The 23,229-nt window shown below is 48.0% G+C and overlaps 1 protein-coding gene across 1 annotated transcript in view; it reads right to left on the bottom strand.

Annotated features, from left to right (window-relative positions):
* The window catches only part of itfg1 (integrin alpha FG-GAP repeat containing 1), a 132,803-nt gene that overhangs the window by 86,653 nt on the left and 22,921 nt on the right, over positions 1 to 23,229 (bottom strand). The window contains exons 8-9 of the mRNA XM_061245001.1: positions 16,926 to 17,007; positions 11,737 to 11,831 (exon numbers count right to left, since the gene is read on the bottom strand). Of these exons, the coding sequence (XP_061100985.1) occupies positions 11,737 to 11,831; positions 16,926 to 17,007 (177 nt within the window). The remainder of the gene's footprint in view (positions 1 to 11,736; positions 11,832 to 16,925; positions 17,008 to 23,229) is intronic.

Genomic DNA, 23,229 nt, shown 5'->3' with positions numbered 1-23,229 from the left:
GTGACTGCGCTTAAAACGACTCAATCTCCGTACATTTACTCGCCCTGAAGCCGAGAGCCAGGCCGGCCGGCCCTTTCTGCTGCTAGGGTGGGTGGTGTTGTGGTGAGATTTAGACTGTGTGGGTGCAGGGGGGGCGGGTTAAGTATGGGGTGCGTGTTCAAAGCTGGGTCACAGGCCGGATCTGGAGACAGCTAGGCGACTCTGCACACTGCCCCCTAGGCCCCAGTGGTGGCAGTGACTAATGCACAGGTAGGAGGGAATATGGCTGCCAAATAATTAGGAAAAAAACCGAAAAACAAATGGGCAAAAAACGAATTGTGAATCCCACGCAAGAGCTCCCTAAGTGCTCCCAAAAGTGTGGGAAAATCAGGTAGAATTACGCTGGAAGACCACAGAGCGACGGATGAGGAAAAAAACAACATTTCCAAAATGGCTACGTTTACAGCCCAAGTTACTACTGCTGCAAATGCCTATTATTTCCATTTCTTCTGAGCGCTGTGGCGATCGCAGGCAATCACGGCTGCTGGGATGGATGCCCTCTCCATGTGAAGCCTATTAAAGCCTGTTTCTGCACCCTGGAGCCAAAATGGCGTGGGTGGCGGTGACCAGAGAAAACACAGTGAGCATGGGAAACTGTGGAGACCATCCCGCAGAGACATGAAATGAGAGCACGGCCTGCGCGATTCAAAGACAGCACTGCTAATCAAATTAATATGCACGTGCGAGTGAGCGTACAGTAGAAAAACATAAGAAACATATTTGTTTTCAAGAAAGCGAGGTTACTCCGCCAAATATTGATTGCTGAAGCGTTCCCAAGACATTGTTATTTTCATTACTTATTCATGGGTATAAAATGTATGTATGGGTTTATTCTGCATTATTCAATGTGTAACACTGTGTATTTTCAGTATTACATTTACTGCAAATAAATGTGACAATATTTTTGTTTGGAATTAAAATCAAATGTGGTCAATATTTCATGAAAGTTCGATTTTTTACACACATACCCAAAAACTGTGAAACTGAAAAGTCAATATAGTCTTTAAATTTTCTCCAGAGCTGTGTGTGTGTGTTGTGTGTGTGTGTGTGTGTGTTGTGTGAGTGTGTGAGTGTGTGAGTATATGTGAGTGTGTGTTGTGTGAGTAGGTGTGTGTGTGTGTGTGTGTGTGTGTGAGTGTGTGTGTGTGAGTATATGTGTGTGTGTGTTGTGTGAGTAGGTGTGTGTGTGTGTGTGTGTGTGTGTGTGTGTGTGAGTGTGTGAGTGTGTGTGTGTGAGTATATGTGTGTGTGTGTGTGTGTGTGTGTGTGTGCGTGTTGTGTGAGTGTGTGAGTGTGTGAGTATATGTGAGTGTGTGTTGTGTGAGTAGGTGTGTGTGTGTGTGTGTGTGTGTGAGTGTGTGTGTGTGAGTATATGTGTGTGTGTGTTGTGTGAGTAGGTGTGTGTGTGTGTGTGTGTGTGTGTGTGTGCGCGTGTTGTGTGAGAGTGTGTGTGTGTGTGCACTGTGTTAAAATGCTATGAAAGCCAAAAAGCACGGTGTGTGTATAAAAGTGGAGAGAGGAAAAGAGAGACATGAAGAAGCATATACGGCAGAGAGAGCAGCTGGAGGCGGTGCGGAGCGGTTCGCGCGCGGGAGGAAATGATGTGGTTGGCAGGGCCTCCCCGCCGTGATCGACAGCTGCACCTGGCGTCAGCGCGCAGTTCTGGACTCCGCCCAAACCCGCGCTTCCAGCAGCCCTGACGCCGCGCTCCGCCCCGATTTCTCTAAGTTTGGGCGTGAGGCGGAGACGCTTCCTCAGCGCCAGGCTCCGCTCCGTGACATCGCACCGAGCGGGACGCGGCCAATGGCGGAGCAGCGCCGTCTGCGGCTCTCCGGTCCCGCTTGATGACTGAAATTACTGGAGACCGTTTGCAATTTAAGCTGCAATTTGCCCCGGAGAGCAGAGCGTGCTGAGACCGGCTGCTGATTGATGCAAAGCAAGGATAATTAAAGCTGATCTCCTCTGCATTCTCATCTACGCACATCGCCTTGTGCCAGGCTGGGAATGAAGATAAACGAGATGAAGAGAGAGAGAGGGAGAGAGAGAGAGAGAGAGAGAGAGGGAGAGAGAGAGAGAGAAAGAGAGAGAGAGAGGGAGGGAGAGAGAAAGAGAGAGAGAGGGAGGGAGGGAGGGAGAGAGAAAGAGAGAGAGAGGGAGGGAGAGAGAAAGAGAGAGAGGGAGGGAGGGAGGGAGGGAGAGAGAAAGAAAAGTAGATGGGGAGAGAAAGAAAGAACAAGCGAGAGAGAAGGAGAGAGGTAGAGAAAGAGGTAGACAGGGAGAGAAAGACAGAGAAAGCAAGAGAGAGCAAGAGAGAGAGAGAGAGAGAATACACATGGGAGTTAGGGAGCTGGTTATTACTATGGTGATGGCATAGGAGCCCTGTAGAAGGCAGTTCAGAGCAATGACTCGGACATCAAGGTTAGATGAAATGCGCTGTACTGTTCTGGCAGACAAATTAATCGCCTTTTCATGGACTCTGTATACACCATGCCGAACTGGGCTTGGAACCAACACTCATAAAAAGAAAATGGAGAAATGCTCCTTGTGAATAAATCTGTGTAGGGGGCATCAGAACCAAAACACTACCAAAAGGGCACACTATAACCAGGTACCTGTTGACACAGTACTGTACATATGCACAGTGAACAAACATGCCCAAGCACACATGAATGCAAAACCACACACACGTCCACACAAACATACACACACACGCACACACGCACACACGTGCTCGTGCGCACACACACATGCACACACGCGCACACATATATATATATATATATATATATATATATATATATATATATATATATATATATATATATATATATATATATATATATATATATATATATATAAACGTTTGGGATGGCAGTGAAGAGGCAGTGGCTCTTAAATGAAAGAGTTTGAGAAACAGACAAGGAACGCACTCAGAATGTTAACAGTCCCAGAATGCAGGGCCTCATTTCAGAGCAGACGAGACCACATTTTGCAGGAAGTCATCGGAGATAATGCCCTTCTGCATTCTCCTGTCTCCACAGAGGTGTCCCCAATTTGGCAGGGGTCGGCCCGTTCTCCGCAAGGGCAGGGATTTGTCGGGCAAAGGAACGCGGTATCACTTTCAGAGCAATGAGGTGTTACCAGGGTAATTCTCTGTCACACATCATAGATCACCGAGCCACTCGGATTCCAAATCCCCAATTTACCAGCAGATTGAAAAAGGAATACTGCTGTTGAATTATTCTGTGCTGCACATTCTAATATTATATTCCAGTTGGTTTTGTCATCCTCTTAATATTATTCAGGCTACTACTAAACGGTGCCAAGCAGCACTGACATGTCCACTGTATGCTCTGCAGGTGTCAGTCCTCGTCAGACATACCGAGAGACACGAGCAGGTCTTTGAACTGCCCGATGGAAGGCTGTTGCGAAGGAAAGACAAGAAAGATGAGAGGAACATTTCATTCCACTCCAGGTGCTGTCAGGAGCAAGAGTCTGACCAGAGAAATGGGCACCTAATGAGGTTTTAAAAAATGAATGAAATAAATTTTGTAGCATATATGGCACGTGCCTGAAATCCCAACGGGTTCCATTTTAAGCTCTACTTTGCAGGAACCACAGGAGCTGACCGCTCACTCTTCTGCTGAATGGGAGGGATTCAGTGCCCTCTGTCAGAGGCTCAGTGATCAGTATCATTACAGGCACTGAGATGAACCTCGACTGAATTAGATGGATTATTGACTTATAACTATCTGCAGATTGCATCTGATTAGATGAGTGGAGCATGACAGTTTCCCAAGCAGGACTAACGCTATTCTTTAAGCCCAGAACCCCAAACAGGAGCGCTGACCTCTAAACAGGAGCGCTGACCTCTAAACAGGAGCGCTGACCTCCAAACAGGAGCGCTGACCTCTAAACAGGAGCCCTGGCCTCTAAACAGGAGCGCTGACCTCTAAACAGGAGCGCTGAACAGGAGCGCTGACCTCTAGACAGGAGCGCTGACCTCTAGACAGGAATGCTGACCTCTAAACAGGAGCGCTGACCTCTAAACACCTCTAAACAGGAGCACTGACCTCTAAACAGGAACGCTGACCTCCAAACAGGAGCGCTGAGGGTTGCTGGTTCGATCCCCCGCCCGGGCTGTGTCGAAGTGTCCCTGAGCAAGACACCTAACCCCTAAATGCTCCTGACGAGCTGGTCGGCGCCTTGCATGGCAGCCAATCGCCGTTGGTGTGTGAGTATGTGTATGAATGGGTGATGAGAAGCATCAATTGTACAGCGCTTTGGATAAAGGCGCTATATAAATGCCAACCATTTACTAATCTAAGCCAGTAAGGAAGCTATGCGCTTCCTCAAGCATCCAGCCTAACGTTTTGAGAAAATTCTGCATTCTTTCTGGAAAAGACAGTTTCATTTAGTTATTAAAATGTAGGCCTATTAAAATAATTTGCACCTCATAGATGCAAATATAACCTCATTTCTGCCTGCATTCCAGTACTGCAAGCATACACTCAATTAAATGAAAAAAAAGTTATTTATTCATTTAATTATTTAATGGGCTTATTTGATAATTTTTATGCTTTTAGCCATGACTCATCGTGTGAAAATTAATATCCCCATTCCCGCGCCCATTTCAGCGTTCATCAGCTCAAATGTAAATGAATCCTCGTTATCTTCCCCTGATGTGACAACGTGTAAAAGAAGAAGAAAGGGTGCTTGAAGCCAGAGCTGATCAGATTCCGCATATGATAATGATATTTTCATCTCAGATCCACGGGCAGCGTGGACACCGCACTGGAAAATATTCATATTTATATAGAAAAAAACAGTAGATGCTTCAGTGTATAATTTTCATTAAAATTAATAGTCCTTGCCTTCATTTGTTTCAAATATCTCCCCCAAAGGGATATGGAATCCTGTCATTTCAAAGGCTGCTCCTAGCTACCTAACCCTCACACAAATCCCATAATGCATTACTCCATCCGCTTTTTTCTGTAGACTGTAGCAAATTACAAACAACAACTAGTTATTATTCTTTAACAACCTCCCATGCCATAATCACACAAATAGACAAAGGTAATAAATTATTGTCTACTCTTTATGTACAATGCCAATGTACCTGACCATTCTCTGAGAAAATCTGCCTTTGACCCTCTTACTTCTTTCTTATTGGCTCTAAAATACTACTATATCCAATCCACATTACGATCCCTATGGCATAAAAGTACTTTATAGGAACTATGTACACTTCAAAGTTTATATACCATACCACAGAAGTTGCTTTTAATAATACAAACATCGTGAAATATTAATAAGGTAATCTCTGCTGAATGCATTATACTGAGCAGACTCTGCTGAACAGATCGTGACACCAGGAGCCCATTAACAGCCTTCCCTCCATCTACCGCTCCCGCCCTGATGGACTTCCCATCGGCAGAGAGAAATGTACTGAAAAAAAGAAGCTATTTTGTGACCCGTTTGTGGAATTTTAATTTCTCGGACTAATGGTCCTGGCCTGGCGCTCGGTGGACTCGACGGAGGGGAGAGATCTGCTTACATTACATTACATTACATTATTGGCATTTGGCAGACGCTCTTATCCAGAGCGACGTACAACAAAGTGCATACCCATAACCAGGGATAAGTTCGCTGAAAGACCCTAGAGGTAAGTACAATTTCAACTGCTACCTGTACAACAAAGATAAGGACAAGGGCCAATTTTTTTTTTTTTTTTTTTTTTTTTTTTTTGAACAAACAAACAAACAGAGCAAAAGTCACCAAAGTTAACTATCCAAACACTGCTTACCTAGCCAACTAAAATACTGATACACAAGTCACAGAGACAACAATTAAGGTTCACAGGGAGGTAGGGAGGGATGGGGAGAGGTGCTGTTTGAAGAGGTGTGTCTTCAGCTTGCGCTTGAAGGTGGGGAGGGATTCTATAGTTCTGACCTCAACGGGGAGTTCGTTCCACCACCGTGGAGCCAGAACAGACAGTAGTCGTGAGCGTGAGGTGGAGGTTCTGAGAGGGGGAGGTGCCAAGCGGCCTGTGGAGGCTGAACGAAGAGGTCTGGCAGGGGTGTAGGGTCTGATGATTTTTTGCAGATAAGCTGGGGAAGACCCTTTAACTGCTTGGAAGGCTAGCACCAATGTTTTGAATTTGATGCGAGCCATGACAGGCAGCCAGTGGAGGGAAGTAAGCAGGGGGGTGACGTGTGAGTATTTGGGAAGGTTGAAGACCAGACGAGCTGCTGCATTCTGGATGAGTTGGAGGGGTCTGATGGCAGACGCTGGGAGGCCAGCCAAGAGGGAATTGCAGTAGTCCAGGCGGGACAGAACCATCGCTTGGACCAGGAGCTGGGTCGAGTAGGGGGTGAGAAAGGGGCGGATTCTCCTTATGTTGTGTGTTGTGCTTACGCCACGGCTTTCTCCCTGTCCCACGCAACGGGACCAGGACGTGCTGAGGGAAGCCATTTCTCAGGAAGTCTCTGAAATGTCCCATTACCCAGCGTCATAATGTACACGTGCTCATTACATTTTTCTGTGCAGAAGGAGTCTCCCCCGTGCACACACCCAACCGGACGCGTAATTAACTGCCCTGCCACAGCCCTCAGCAGACACTGGACTGCGTGCGCTGTCACTGGACTGCGTGCGCTGACACTGGACTGCGTGCGCTGTCACTGGACTGCGTGCGCTGACACTGGACTGCGTGCGCTGTCACTGGACTGCGTGCGCTGACACTGGACTGCGTGCGCTGTCACTGGACTGCGTGCGCTGTCACTGGACTGCGTGCGCTGTCACTGGACTGCGTGCGCTGTCACTTCAGACAAAACCGCCTCGCTTCCTTGAGAGTTGCTTCTTTGGGATGCATTTCTCTTTATTAATAAAAAAAAAACAGCTTGTGGTGGAAAGGTTATTCAGTTATTTGCGGGATTAATGAGGAGAGGTTAAAGCGTGTTAAATTCATCAGCTACAGGCTGAATGTGTGCTGTGACTGTACACACACAGACACACACATTAACTCAGCACACACACACACACACACACACACACACACACACACACATTAAATCAGCACACACACAGAGACACACACATATTAACTCAACACACACACACACACACACACACATTAAATCAGCATACACACAGAGACACACAGACACACACATATTAACTCAGCACACACACAGACACACATTAACTCAGCACACACACACACACACACACACACACACACAAATCAGCACACACACAGAGACACACAGACACACACATATTAACTCAACACACACACACACACACACACACACACACACATTAACTCAGCACACACAGATGCACACATTAACTCAGCACACAGACACACACATTAACTCAGCACACAGACACACACATTAACTCAGCACACACACATACAGACACACATTAACCCAGCACGCACACACACACACACACACATATTAAATCAGCACACACACACACACACATTTACTCAGCACACACACACACACACACATACATACACAAACTCAGCACACACACACACACACAGAAAGACAGACACACAGACACAACACACACACACACACACAGACAGACAGACAGACAGACAGACAGACAGACAGACAGACAGACAGACAGACAGACAGACAGACAGACAGACAGACAGACAGACAGACAGACAGACACACAGTTCCTACTTTGGTCTTTTTATCAGCACAGGTAGACGACCGTTAGCTCTCCGGGGAGATTGGACACAAGCCAGCTTTCAATCAAGCCTGAGTAATGAATTGCAGCAGAAATCAGATGCACCACTGGGAGGCTACACAGCAGGAAACAGAGCTTCAGGTGATCTTTACACAGACACGCTAATGTAGGCACCAACAGACACTGTGACAGACACTGGCTAACATGACCATACAGATACTCAGGTCTCTGATAGACCACATATTCTCAGAGTGGGCCTCTGTTCCCAAAGGAGGGGTGCTCCATTACAATTACAGGTTAAATGAACATATGCAAGCTTACATACAGCTAAAATAATTCAACTGAGAGATATCCATTTCACTCTCTCTCACACACACACACACACACACACACACACACACAGATTCATGTGCATGTGCCAATGCACGTACGGACACTCAAAATGTGCCTTGTTTGCCTGGAAGCGATTGCATCTGAACATAAGCTCGTAAGCACGCCTTCGGTCGCGTGCTGGGACTGAGCGAGGCAGCCACCTGAAAGCGTGCGTGCATAATAAAAATAAACACAGCGTTTCTGGGCCAAGGCACTCCTGCCCCCGTCTCTCCCGCCATGGTTACGTGTCAACAGGAGTGACTCGTACGCATAAATACGCACACAAGCCTAAATGCATTCACATGTAAGACATGCAGGTCCATAGACACACACACACATACTGTACGCACACACGTGTGTAAGCGTACCACCCGCTGCAGGCAAGGCAGGCAGTCCGGCCTGTAATCAGGATGAGTGGCGGTCTGTGCGTCTGAACGCAGGCAGCACTGCGAGGCTCAGGGGCACTCAAAAGGCACCGTAATGAGAAACACAACAGGTGGGAGAAATAAAGTAACGGGTGTGTGGCTGGCCGACACTGTAAAGTCAAGTGAGCGACAAGGATGGCGCTGTATGTCGTAAACATCCATAAAAGCAATTGGCCTGCGAGGAACAGGACCAAAGTGATCTCTCCTCGCTCGTTCAGCCTCCTCAGCCCGCACAAAGACTCCCCCGCTGGTCTGAGGCTGTAAGACGAACGACGCGCGGAGCGTTTATGAGGCACCTCGAACCTCAATCTCACACAGGAGTGTTTACGGAGCGCCTCGAACCTCAATCTCACACAGGAGCGTTTATGAGGCACCTCGAACCTCAATCTCACACAGGAGTGTTTACGGAGCGCCTCGAACCTCAATCTCACACAGGAGCGTTTATGAGGCACCTCGAACCTCAATCTCACACAGGAGTGTTTACGGAGCGCCTCGAACCTCAATCTCACACAGGAGCGTTTATGAGGCACCTCGAACCTCAATCTCACACAGGAGCGTTTATGAGGCACCTCGAACCTCAATCTCACACAGGAGCGTTTATGGAGCCCCTCGAACCTCAATCTCACACAGGAGCGTTTATGAGGCACCTCGAACCTCAATCTCACACAGGAGCGTTTACGGAGCGCCTCCAACCTCAATCTCACACAGAGCGTTTACGGAGCGCCTCGAATCTGAATCTCACACAGGAGCGTTTATGAGGCACCTCGAACCTCAATCTCACACAGGAGCGTTTATGAGGCACCTCGAACCTCAATCTCACACAGGAGTGTTTACGGAGCGCCTCGAACCTCAATCTCACACAGGAGCGTTTATGAGGCACCTCGAACCTCAATCTCACACAGGAGCGTTTATGGAGCCCCTCGAACCTCAATCTCACACAGGAGCGTTTATGAGGCACCTCAAACCTCAATCTCACACAGGAGCGTTTACGGAGGGCCTTGAATCTGAATCTCACACAGGAGCGTTTACAGAGCGCCTCCAACCTCAATCTCACACAGGAGCGTTTATGAGGCACCTCGAACCTCAATCTCACACAGGAGCGTTTACGGAGGGCCTTGAATCTGAAACTCACACAGGAGCGTTTACGGAGCGCCTCCAACCTCAATCTCACACAGGAGCGTTTATGAGGCACCTCGAACCTCAATCTCACACAGGAGCGTTTATGAGGCACCTCGAACCTCAATCTCACACAGGAGCGTTTATGAGGCACCTCGAACCTCAATCTCACACAGGAGCGTTTATGAGGCACCTCGAACCTCAATCTCACACAGGAGCGTTTACGGAGGGCCTTGAATCTGAAACTCACACAGGAGTGTTTACGGAGCGCCTCCAACCTCAATCTCACACAGGAGCGTTTATGAGGCACCTCGAACCTCAATCTCACACAGGAGCGTTTATGAGGCACCTCGAACCTCAATCTCACACAGGAGCGTTTACGGAGGGCCTTGAATCTGAATCTCACACAGGAGCGTTTACAGAGCGCCTCCAACCTCAATCTCACACAGGAGCGTTTATGAGGCACCTCGAACCTCAATCTCACACAGGAGCGTTTACGGAGGGCCTTGAATCTGAAACTCACACAGGAGTGTTTACGGAGCGCCTCCAACCTCAATCTCACACAGAGCGTTTACGGAGCGCCTCCAACCTCAATCTCACACAGGAGCGTTTATGAGGCACCTCCAACCTCAATCTCACACAGGAGCGTTTATGAGGCACCTCGAACCTCAATCTCACACAGGAGCGTTTATGAGGCACCTCGAACCTCAATCTCACACAGGAGCGTTTACGGAGGGCCTTGAATCTGAATCTCACACAGGAGCGTTTACAGAGCGCCTCAAATCTGAATCTCACACAGGAGTGTTTATGGAGCAACTCGAACCTCAATCTCACACAGGAGCGTTTATGGAGCGCCTCCAACCTCAAGCTCACACAGGAGCGTTTATGGAGCGCCTCCAACCTCAATCTCACACAGGAGCCTTTATGGAGCGCCTCCAACCCGAGATATCTCACACAAGGGCGAGTGCGTTAGAGCCTAACACCCTCAAAACGTGCGTGATCCCTCATACTGCCACAGGTTCCAGCATGAGAGTGGGGAAATGGGCAAGCCATTTACCTCCAGAACACGAAGGAACAGGTGCGTTGCTGTTATGATGCGTGTGGTCCTGTCGTGTGGAGACCAGCTCCAGATGAGACCAAATGCACCAGGTATGGATATATATATACATATATATATACATTGCGCAATAGCAGGAATGAATGCCTGCGTGTATCCTTTGAGCGTTCAGCGTGATTGTTAAGAGCTCATCGGTTGGAGGAGACTATGGGAGGTGTGTGAGGGACAGGAGAGGCCCATATGTGCGAGCCCATCTCCCTGACTCAGCTCGGACCCCTGCTGGTCCCATTAGGCTGAGTGGGATGTGCTATCTCTCCCAGACTCAGACACCAAACCACAAAACGACAGAAGGTACACAAAGGCAGTGCACTGAGGGCTCTGAGGAAGCCACAAGTCGCACAATGAACACACACACTCAAGAAACTGCGCTTTTTTGGGGACCCTTCTGTTCCTCCTGCAGGCTGGATGCTAAGCCACATATTCCAAAAGACAAGCCATTATGCCCATCGAGGCTCGTCGTGTGACTGCTGCCAAGAGAAAGGTAGCCAACACTTGCATTTCATACCCAAGAGACCAGTGTAAACTGTGTGATCAACCGCATTACATGATCAATTGAGTGCTGAGAGGGAACACAAGCCAACAGACCAAGAGGACCTTCAGGATTGGGGCTGAGGACACCTGTCCTAGAGCATCCAGCACTGTTTTAAGCATGGGTTTGAATGATTGGTCCACTGAGCTACCATTCCAATAGTGACAAGGAACTCCTGGTGAGAGACCAGCCTGAGGAATTAATGATCCAGTGCACACTTGACCAAACCCTTATATGTAAACTCCTCCCAAACCTTCGTAAGTGGAGAAGGAATGGAACCGGTGCTTTCCATCATAGTTGATACGTCTGTATCTGAGGAAACGTTCTGTGGGGGAGGCTGCAGCCCCTTCTCCATGGGAAATCAGGTCAGTGGTCTACAGTACACCTGACTGGCTGAGATAGAGCAGCAGAGAGCGCAGTTAGAGTACCTCGCTGTCTCCACCCTTGGAGAGGTAGATGGCGCTTCTCTGACATGCAGTGTCCATACAGACCGGGAGCAGCTGATCCTGCTTTCCATCGCCATCTGAGAGAGGGGGAGAGAGGGAGACAGAGAGGGAGGGAGGGAGGGGGGGGAGGGGGAGAGGGGGAGAGAGTAAGAGTGAGGGAGAGAAAGAATGAGATAGAAAGAGCCAGGAGAGAGAAGGAGAGAGAGAGAGGCATTGTTATGACACAGAATGACATTCCCTACAGCCAGCTGTGATGTACATAGAGGACACAATCAAACATGGAGTGGAGGGAGACATGGCACTGAGGGGTTGTTTAAGCAACCAGACAGCTACAGATGAACCATGGGACTCAACGATCCCAGGTTCCTGTGCGTTCCTGCTCTCCCCTGCCTGTGGTGCCATCATGACTCCAGGTGTCCCAGCATGCTGTGTGGAGAGACACAGCGCCACACAGCCGGAGCGTAGGATTCTGTGCGGGCGTGCGCTGATGCAACCTGCCAGTGTTTGAGCGGGTTTTCAGTCTCCTCTATTTGCATATAATGATAAAAATCTTCCACAATCAAAACAAATCACTGTTTGACATTTTTCGTCTTATTATTGTATCAAGTTGTTCCAATACAAAAGTGAAAATGGCTTTTTAATGCCACCAATCGATTCCACAGATCCACTTCAGTGGATCTCCTCAAACACAGAAATCAGGGAAATGGAAGGAGTCTGTTTTGAACAAAACTAAAAAAAAAAACTCAAAAAGGCAAAATTGGTTAAACTCCTGTTTCCAAAAGGCGGGGTAAACCAGGCCAAATATAGGGATTGTGACTTAAGCAGCTCCCCACACAAATTTTACATTTTAAACTCCCTGATGTTATTATGAATACTGTGTACTTTCCTCAACAAGATAAACTCTTAAGAAAAGATCTAACATTAAGGAGGGCAAATTAGAGAAGTCTCCTGACAGTGAAGAACTGTCCAATCACAGGCCGATCCTGCTGTGGATTAAACATAAACAGTGCTTCTAGACAGTCTAATGAGGCACACGTCGCCTCTTCGCCGTTTTGTCTTCTTGGCAGTAACCACCGTTTCTTGATCCCATTAATGAATTATGCACGAGGGCATTGTTATTTAAAAAAAAGAAAGAAATGATTACTGCTATGATAAAGCAGATGGAATATTTTGTTGAACATATGTTCGGCATCCATCAAATATTCTAACGTGTCACAGGAGAACCGAAGCTGGCATCTGAAAAATCACGATCGGCGCCTTTGACCTTCATCCGAATGATCCGGATGTGCCAAAAACACGGTCCTGACAACGGTTTATTCATTTATTAGCACAGACAGCCGTCTCGGCGGAGAAATCCGATTCAGCTTTCAGTGTTCATTTCGGAGAGAGAGAGGGCCGGAAAAATGCAAAAGGGTTACGGGAAGGTGGAGTAGGTTCCGGGGACCTCCGCTTACAGGGTGCGGACCTGAAGGAGCTGAAAGATGCACAGGATAAGTGGAGTAGACAGCCAAGCACAAACAAGAGCACTGAACAAATAAGAGGCCAATCAGCGCGTTTGATATTCACTTCATTAAATCTCCGCTCACAGACCTGCAGGACGATCTCTTCTCTGATTCAGCCTCTCTGCCACGGCAAGGGGCAGAGGCCAATATGCAACATATAATTACACAGCCATAAATTCATTAATTACATTCAATTTATCAGCACCCAGGAGAGGGGCGAATAGCACAGCTGAGTTCCATAGCAATCAGCAGTGAGACTAAATTAATTTACTTCGGTCTGTGGTGCTATATGTAAAAAGGTCTTTCTGGAATGCAGCGGAATGCATAATTGAAGGAGAAATATTAATGCAGATTAATGCTGCGTGCGAGAGTAATTCTGAACAAGAACATGCTCAGTGAGTGTCAAGTTTGTAGGCATACCTTGCGGACACAAGGGGAGAAAGTGTTTGGCATTAAAAAGTGGAGGAACAGCATTCTGCAGAAACAGAGAGGGAAACCAGTGTGACCAGAATACTGTCACACCGTCAGCTTAATTACTGCCGTTATACTGTATTTCTTATTATTACCATCATTATTATCATAATTAAAACAGAGGTACGTTCTCAGACCTGAGACTGATGACAAAAAATGTAGTCGATCAAATTGGCCAAAAGCAGCAAAATGATGACGGAAGAGGCAGTGTGTACCGCCATTGTGTATTTTCTTGATAACCTCTTCAAAATCCCTCAGTTTAATTTCCCAATCACAGACCTGGCACGTCCTCAAAGGGGAGATTTACAAAGGCTTGATCTCTCTTATGTAACATTTCCTCGGCTTTGCTAATAGACCCACTCAAGGTGCCTTTTGCATTTATATTAGCCAACATCTTTCCGGGGCATATCCTTCACTAGTACTTAAGGGAGAAAAGTCCCTTTCAGCTCCCAGTGCAAAGGAGTGACAGTGCAGGCCACTTACAAACATCCGTGTGTACGCAGCATGTAACCCTGCTTTCTGCATTAATACTGACAGGATGTGGTGGCAGAGCTGGTGAGGCCTCCCCCACCACAGAGCCTGCTGGCAGAGCCCGGGCTGAATCTCCACAACCGGCCATTTTCTCAAACAAGTCCCATTCCAGCAGACCTCCATTATAATCAGCACAACGTGCTGCTCCTGCACCATTTCATCAGGCCAGGGTGAGAGAGGAGAGGGAGAGAGAGAGAGAGAGAGAGAGAGAGAGAGAGAGAGAGAGAGAGAGAGAGAGAGAGAGAGAGGAGTACGGCCACAGAGAGAGGGCAAGAGAGGGGCACAGCCACAGAAAGAGGGCGAGAGAGGAGCACGGCCACAGAAAGAGAGAGAGCGAGAGAGAGCGAGACAGAGAGAGGGACACAGCCAGAGAGAGAGATAGAGAGAGAGAGTGGGAGAGAGAGCGAGAGAAAGAGGGCGAGAGAGGGACACAGCCAGAGAGAGAAAGAGAGAGCGAGACCGAGAGAGAGACCGAGAGAGAGAGGGGGGGGGGAAGAAAAAAGAGAACTAGAGAAAGTAATGACAGTGTGAAAAATTAGAGGTTGGGAGAAAGTGGGGGAAAGAGAAAATGAGATAAAGGAGAAGAGAAAATGAGAGGACAGAGAGGCAGTAGGACAGCAGAAGCAGGCGTGGGGGGAGGGGCGCTGACAGTATGGCAGTTAAGGTCAGTGCTCCCTCCACTCGGAAGCCCAGCACCGCATGACCACACAGAGCCATTCTGTCTTTATTAACTAGGCACACAAAATGTGGATACTGGGAGATCCAATTACATAAAACCAACACTCCATCTTTGCATAATGAACAGTTAAGGGGTTGCATAATAACCACAGTTCTCTGGCCCTTTTTATAAGCTGAGTGAAAGAGTGTTCCCACGTTGGCTCCCCACAGCCACATTCATCACTGAACGCTCGGCGTTCCCCTTGGGATCGAGCGTGTCATCGGTTTGTTCCGCCCCTTTCTCTAATGCCTCCTGGGATGAGCTCTGGGGAGGGCGGGGATCGATAAACGTCTGACAGGGGAGGCCTCATTGCCACCTGTCAGCCAGGCAGGTTCACGCAGGAGACGCGCCGATACCTGACGCCCTCCCACACAGGTCTGAGACCACGCCGGCACTCCTTCACAGCGTTGGCATCGCAGGAACACGTCTGCGATGGACTGCCAGCTGACCTGAGCTGCTTCCAGGTTTAAACGCAAGGCACGCCAGTGTCCCGTCTCAGACGGGCTTTCCGTGCGGAGTTTGAATGTTGCGCACACACCCCCGTGGGTTTCCCCCAGGCTCTCCTGTTTCCTTCCACAATTCAAACACACGGAGGTTAGGCTGCACTGGGGGGGATTCACAGGGTGCGGCTGTAAATGTGCGCTCAGTCAACCTACCCTGTATAAATAAAAGGCTAAAACAAATATACTATAATTATAATACTTGTATATTCATAATAATTATTAATTAATGAATACAAAAAACGTGGGCACCCCAGGTTTAAATGTCTGTTACAATTAACCTGTATGCGATCAAAAGCAAACCTCAAGTCACAGTATTCTGTAAAAAAAAAAAAAAGCACAATACAAATAAAATAAAAAAACACACAATCTATTATTATTATTATTACTAATGTTATTGTTGTTATTATTATAGGCGAGGTGATTGCTTCATCCACAGTAATGCATGCTGGGCGGCCTCTCTGTCGACGGCTAATGCAGCACCGCCCGCAGCTGCAGATATGGGGGCAGAACAATGGCGGGAGGACGGCGGGGTTAAGACACGGCCGCGATAACCGCTAACACCGCCAGAGACGCCGGCGTAGCGCCAGCGCCGGGGAAAAAGCAATTAAGCGCCGCCTCTTATCTTCCGTCGGCGGTTATGAAATATCCAAAGGCCCGACTCGGAAAACCAACCCCCCGAAATGAGATTTGCCCAGATAACATCTCGCGGTCTTTGTGCAGAAACGCTCGGGCTGAATATGAAGCCCTCTCCAGGTTTGACCGCCCGTACAATGGCGGCGGCTTAAAACAACATGCCCGTGTCATAGAGGACGAAAATGAAAGGCGGGAAAACGTCTTGTTTGCCGAGATAAGCCCGTCCCTTTCATCTAAAGGCCGAGTCCCATTGAGATGAACAGGGAAACGCATCCGCTCGCTCTATGGTTCTGCAATTACTCAAACCCTGTCAAACGCCATCGGCCACGCTTCCCATGATGCAACACCGGCATTCAGAATGAAGGACGCCTCTTTACATATGGACGATCTTCTCTTTGGGGTTCGGGGGGGTAGACGGATACAGATTGCCTGCCCCCCCCCCCCATCCAGGAACTATTTCCAGGAGTTAGAAATATACAATAAAAATGGCCCAAATATTGGACAAAAAAAGGAGAGTGTAGACAGATTGTCACTGATTGCTGACACTGTTTAATGAGCTGGGAAATGGGCGGAGAGGGTGTTTTTTTTTTTTTTTTTGGAAATGAAGGGGTTTTGAGATGTGTTGGCTCAGCAGACTGCGGACTGAAACAGTAAAGGCCCTTAAAGACAAACACGGCGATGGCGTCTGACTGATTCATCTCTCGAACGGGAACATCGTAAACAATAAACGCCGAAACACAGACATACATGCACCCACACGAAACAGAGCAAAAGCAGACAAACGGGGAGAAAAACATAAATTATAAGTCTTACCAAAGTCTATGAAAGCAGACTGGCCCACGATCTTGAAGATGTCCAGGGTCTTCCCAGCTGAGGTTTTGGTGAAGTTGCCATCCTGGTGACATAAACACAGAGGGACACTTTAGAGGAAGAGTCTTGGCTGCAGCCTTGTTCCTTTGGGGTAAGAGTTGGATTTGAAGTCTGGCTAATTCCAGTGCAGTGCAATTAACCCCAATTTCCCTTCAGGGGTCATGTTCTATTAAACAAAGGCATTCATTGGTCAAAGTACTTGGCTGATTGCCACGTGTAACTATGCGTGTCCCTGTCAATATCCTGCAATTAATGGAACTAACACCTGTTTGTGAACACACTATATACTGTGTTTTGCACCGTGTCACACCCAGGTCTAGTCTGTAGGGAACCCATGCTGGCTAAATCAGGTTTCATTTTACACCAAGGTTATAACATAATTAAGATCATTCCACACTCATGCCAGCTACAAGGACTTCTTTCAATGTAGTCACGAGCTTGTTATTAAGTGTGTTCAATGTTGTACTTTCACTGCAAAAAAGCCTGTATAAAAAGTATTTCAGCCTCGTAATGAAACTTAAAATCTTACTCTTTTCTCTTAAGTAGAAAATATCAGCTTGTTTTAAGTAACTGTTTGCTTGACAAAATAAATTTAGTAAATCTTGAAATGACCAAAACATTCTCATGCTACTGGCAATATTTTTGTCTTTTTCAGGAAAATAATAACAGAAATATCATTTGAAGTCAAAATATACAACTAAAATACTTTTAGACAGTCTTTTGCTTTTTCCAGTGTTGACTGCAAGGCAAGGACAGGCAGTGACTTTGCTACACTGCATTCTCTGTCTGCTTACATGAATACAACAGAAAAGAACAAACCAGCAGGCAAACCTCAGCCTGCAGGGCTACATTGCCATTACCCCACTGCACTGCATGGCCAGGAACCATGGTGACCGCTCCACAAAAAAACACAAACCTAAAAACTGCAAAAACACAGAAAACTCAACAAACGCCTGCGGTAACTCCAGTCCCAAGGCCAGCTAGGAGGCAGCTCACAGAAGGTGAAAGTTGATGGGTTTTGTGATGAGACCTTGAGTGCTGGATGCCAGAGAGCTGTCTGCTGTCCATTAAGATGCATGAGAGCAAGGCCAGGAGGACAGCAGCAAGGCCAGGAGGACAGCAGCAAGGCCAGGAGGACAGCAGCAAGGCCAGGAGGACAGCAGCAAGGCCAGGAGGACAGCAGCAAGGCCAGGAGGACAGCTGCTCTGTGTTACGGTGTTACGGTGTAGGAGCCCGGCGAGAACAGGGCCGCGGTCGTCCTTCATCTCCCCTCCCAGCAGCGCACGCCCCCGCCCATCACCACTTCTACACCACACACCCCCACCTGCTGCTTCTACACCACCCCCCCACCTGCTGCTTCTACACCACCCACCCCCACCTGCTGCTTCTACACCACACACCCCCACCTGCTGCTTCTACACCACCCCCCCACCTGCTGCTTCTACACCACCCACCCCCACCTGCTGCTTCTACACCACACACCCCCACCTGCTGCTTCTACACCACCCACCCCCACCTGCTGCTTCTACACCACACACCCCCACCTGGCCATCACTGCTTCAACACCACACACCCCACCTGGCCATCACTCCTTCTACACCACACCCCCCCACCTGCTGCTTCAACACCACACACCCCACCTGGCCATCGCCACTTCTACACCACACACCCCCACCTGCTGCTTCTACACCACACGCCATCGTCTGGCCATTGCCCGACCTGCTCCTACACCACACAGCCATCAAACATTTCCCTCACCATTCAAATGATAAATGCCTCCAAAAGACACTTTCTCTTTTCATCCATTGTAATTCTCCTGAAAGTCAAGTCTGTCAATGCCTCCGAAAACGTGGCCACCTAAGGCAGGAGTATTATCGTAGCTTTAATTTAATTTAATGGCCATTAACGAGGGTCCGACCTGAGGGAGTGAAGGTGAGCTTCGGCCGCTTGTAAAGGACATAAGGATGACAATTCTGTGATCTATAGGGTTACATGATTGCTGAAAGAATACCACTGCGCCCGTGACTAATCGCCCACTCCTCTAATTTTGCCTGAAATTAAAAATTCAATTAAAACTTTGAAGGCCTGGTCATTAATGTAATGAACTTCTTTCTTTTACTATCGGACGCCATTTGTTCAAGGGCTTTGAAAGAGAGCCTGAGTGCATGATGGAGAGAAGGGGAGGGGAGGGGGTCTGACCAATCAGGGATGAGAATGTCTCCAGACAACCTGGTTCATCCTCAGGGTGAAATAGACAGATACAGCATTATTGGACACAATTTCCCTCAGATATTCACGACGTCGCTAACGATTGATCATTTATTTTTGTAAATAGCTTCTATTTAACCTCCTAATTTGGAATGTCCAACAGTGTTAGCGTGGTCCTGCTCCACTCATTTCAGGGTGTGCAGAAGAGCAGTCTGGGAGCGCAGATGCTCAGGGCTCCGGCCATCCTCACGGAAGAACAGCACCTCCTCTCACAGGGAGGTGCCAGCACAGACACTGCTCACATTCACAGAAGGCACTTTTCACAAGAGGAAAAGGTTTGACACACGCCTTCTCTTGCTATTTCCGTACGTTCTCCTCTCGTAGTTGACGTTCCAATCGCTGCCAAGACCTTAGACCACAAATATTGTCCTTAATGCTTGCAGGTTTATTTCTGTAAGCCCCGCTGCTTTTGCCAGCCGTATACAGAGGGGTACAGGCGTGGCATGTGAGGCTATCCAAAGAACAACAACCCCTAGCCAGCATCCATAGCCAGGATATTATCACAAACAGTGGAGCAGGCCTCGACTGGTACAACTAGCATTGGTAATTTACCTAGACAAGAACACTGAGGAGGGCAGCTCTTGCTTTACTCAAGAGTACTTTGGCTGCCCTTGCCGAAACCCAAAATTAAAGTGTAAAGCAAGGGCGGGGACTTGCCACCGTATATTAGTTTGACGGCTCCCTGTTTTAGTTGCGGCTCCTCTATCAGTATGGGCAGGACGGCTGCAGACCCCAATCATCCGGAATCTAAACTCACCGCAGGTGAGGGCCCATTTAATAGTCATGAGCCCAGTGATTGACAGCTGCTGGCAGCCCAGCCATTAAGCCTCGTTGGCATTCTCGAACCGCGGCCCCAAATTTCCCAGCCGCAACACGGTGCTCCTCACTTACCAGCAGGCAGAGCATACCTGCAGAGCTAGAGACCCGTCTCCTCTCTCACTCCGACACCGGGAGAGGACTGAAGCGCTGTTCATGCCATCACGCGTGTGATGAATGGTCACCGGATTAATGAGGCCTGCTGAGAAGTACATTTCTGATTTCCAAGCTGGAGCATAGACAGGTTACACATTAAACATTACTTTTTAATCAAGCCTTCAATGCATCTTTTCATGAGGCTGATTGTTATTTAGACTGAGGAAAAAACAATCAAACTGTATTGCTACTGATTAAGGACCCATCTGAGGCTATTCAAAACAGAGCTATGGCCATTTCTGTGCACAGCAGCTAGTTCACTCACAGAGCATTGGGCAGGTGGAAGGTCTCATGTGAGCACTTTTCTGTTATAGTCATATAAGTGGTACCACATAATGATCATTACTGCTATCGACGGTTCATGAAAAGCTAAAGGGGAAAACAATCGGCCTGACCTGTGTTGACAGCAGAACCATTTGATGGACAGTGGGTCATGACCGTGTCCTCTGGTGACTGCTTGTGCACTGATGTGGTTTCAGAATGGAAATAAAACAGATCAATACTAAAGCACTGGCTGTGCTCGGACCCATGAACTGCCAGCATAGAAATACACGAAGGTGGAGTTTCCTGCAGATGCCCTGGGGACCCAGTGCATGCAAGGCAACTGTCCCCGTCACGGCAGAGCCATCATGGAAGGAGGTCCCATTGGTGCATGTCACACACTCATTTTAGGTGAAGCAGCGTAATAGGCTGTGACCCTTAACCTTTACCCACCCGGGGCAAGGGGAGGGGAAACACCATTTCCTGACATGTTTATTGACTTTGTGTGGTTGAAAAAAAATGTAAAAGCACACATCCAAGCCACACACTTTGTGAGAAACGATAAAAGCAGAAGAGGAATGAAATAAGACCAGCGAGCCTCCTCTCCTAACTCTATCCTCCCAGCTGGAGAGCAGTGGCAGGCGGAGGAAACGTCGGCCATTTATAAAGGCACACATTTTCCTGCACCGGGCGTTCGGACACTTTTTCTTAAACGAACGAGTCGGTCGCACCGAAAGCAAAGCGGTTTGGTTAACGTGCGCATCTCTCCCTGCTTTCGACATGGCTCAGCCAGAACAAAGACTGTAAATAAATCAGTGCAGGGACGGCCTCCACCCGCAGAGAGACGGGGTGTCTGAGGGGGGGTCACACCATGCCAAACAATGCCTTTCCCTGGCATACAGGCGCCTTACCTGGCTGTGAAATGTCTATACACCTAAATCCCACCGCCACCGAGATACTATTAAAGCCAACAGAGTAAAGAGGAAGAGGTCCACACACCGCATACTCTCCAGAGTAACGTGAATCTATTAACACAGGAAAGCAACGTTTCCAGCCTGCAGCACAGCTGACGTCTGATGAAGAGCCATTAAGCTGGAAACGTCACTTTACAGTGCTAATAAATCCACCTTATACGGGCACACATACTGTACTGTGTGCAGACTATCTTTTTAGTTTATCCATTTTTCAGTTGGGCACCTGTCTGAGTTTATGGATGTGTGTGCACTTTCTGTGTTTGATTAAAGCCAGCGCTAGTCTCCCAGTGCACTGCACAACGTGTGTGATTTATGTTAGAGATACAGCCATCATAGTGGAGCCTTCAGTGTTGCACTGTAGCGGTTGGCTAACAGCACTGGCACGGTCAGGAGCCCTGTGTACGTGCGGGTATCGGTTCCGCTCCTGTACTGTACATGCTTCCATCGTTTTAACATGGAAGACGTTACGGGGAGGTGTAATTAATGGCAAGCGCTTAGCTGTCCGCCAACATATTGTTCCCTTGATTGTTTTTGCATCACGCCCTCACCTTTTGGGCTTTTAATTTAGAGTACAGCGAGGTGCAGGTCTGTGTGTAATCAGATGCAGAGTAATGACTTGTGAGGGCTTTCTGCAAAAACGCAATTAAAAGCAGGCAGAGGAAGGAGAGCGGGCGGCGGACTGTAACAGAGCCAGGGACTGCCGGGGACAGCAGAGCAGACTTTACTCTGTGTGTGGCAGAGCGTGTGTGCTGGCACAGGTGCTTCTGTTCGCTTTTACCTCCTGTGCCAGGAAGCAGACAAAACCCTTTCTGAGCCACGGCTGGAATTCTGCCATGTAAAACATGCCTGTGAAACGCAGCCCGATCCCCCTCTCCCTCCGTGTTTACTGTCCAAACTTCTGTGTATTTGTTTGTTTGTGTGTGTGTGTGTGTGTGTGCGTGTTTGTTTGTGTGTGTGTGTGTGTGTGCGTGTTTGTTTGTGTGTGTGCGCGTGTTTGTTTGTGCTTGTGCGTGTGTGTGTGTGTGCGCGTGTGTGTGCGTGTTTGTTTGTGTGTGTGCGTGTGTTTGTTTGTGCGTGTGTGTGTGTGTGTGTGCGTGTGTTTGTTTGTGCTTGTGCGTGTGCGTGTGCGTGCGCGCACACACATGAACGGGACACTACAGGGTGTCAGGCTGAGTGTGTAGGGTTCCTGTCCTCAGCCCTCATTTCCATTTGAAGCTGTGGGTCCTTGTTCTGGATTCTGTGGGCCCATTGATCTCAGTGGGCTGATATGGCTGGGAGCTGTGTTCTGTGAGAGGAGGCTGGGCTGTGCACTCCGAATCTTAACTACCCCGAGGAGTGCAGCGCATTCTCAGTCTGCTCACATCCATATGCAGTCTCACCGGGCCAGTGCAGGGATTACTGATCACCTGACCGCACGGTGTATCCTAACAAACACTGTGAATGAACACACTCTCACTTTTTTAACATGCAGATGCTGGTGCACACCTGCAGAATAAACTGAGATCTGAGAATAAACTGTCATGTTTTATTCGGGGGAAAAAGTATTCAAGGTTTTCCTAAAACCCTGGCCCTTAATTTAGCAGCATGGGACGGCTTCTATTAAAATATTGATATGTCTTCAAGTAATACATTCTCACATGTGTAGACCTGAATACGATGATAATCACAGGACACAATACGTACAATGAACTTTGTAAAGTGATATTATATTGTATTGTATAATGTTGCATTACTTTCAATTTCTACTGTGATACTACGGAGTGACACTAAAC

The sequence above is a fragment of the Conger conger genome, chromosome 6, assembly GCF_963514075.1.
Source record: "Conger conger chromosome 6, fConCon1.1, whole genome shotgun sequence".
Taxonomy (NCBI): Eukaryota; Metazoa; Chordata; class Actinopteri; order Anguilliformes; family Congridae; genus Conger; species Conger conger.
The sequence above is the reverse complement of the archived record's forward strand: the minus strand, read 5'-3'. Positions and strand labels throughout refer to the sequence as shown.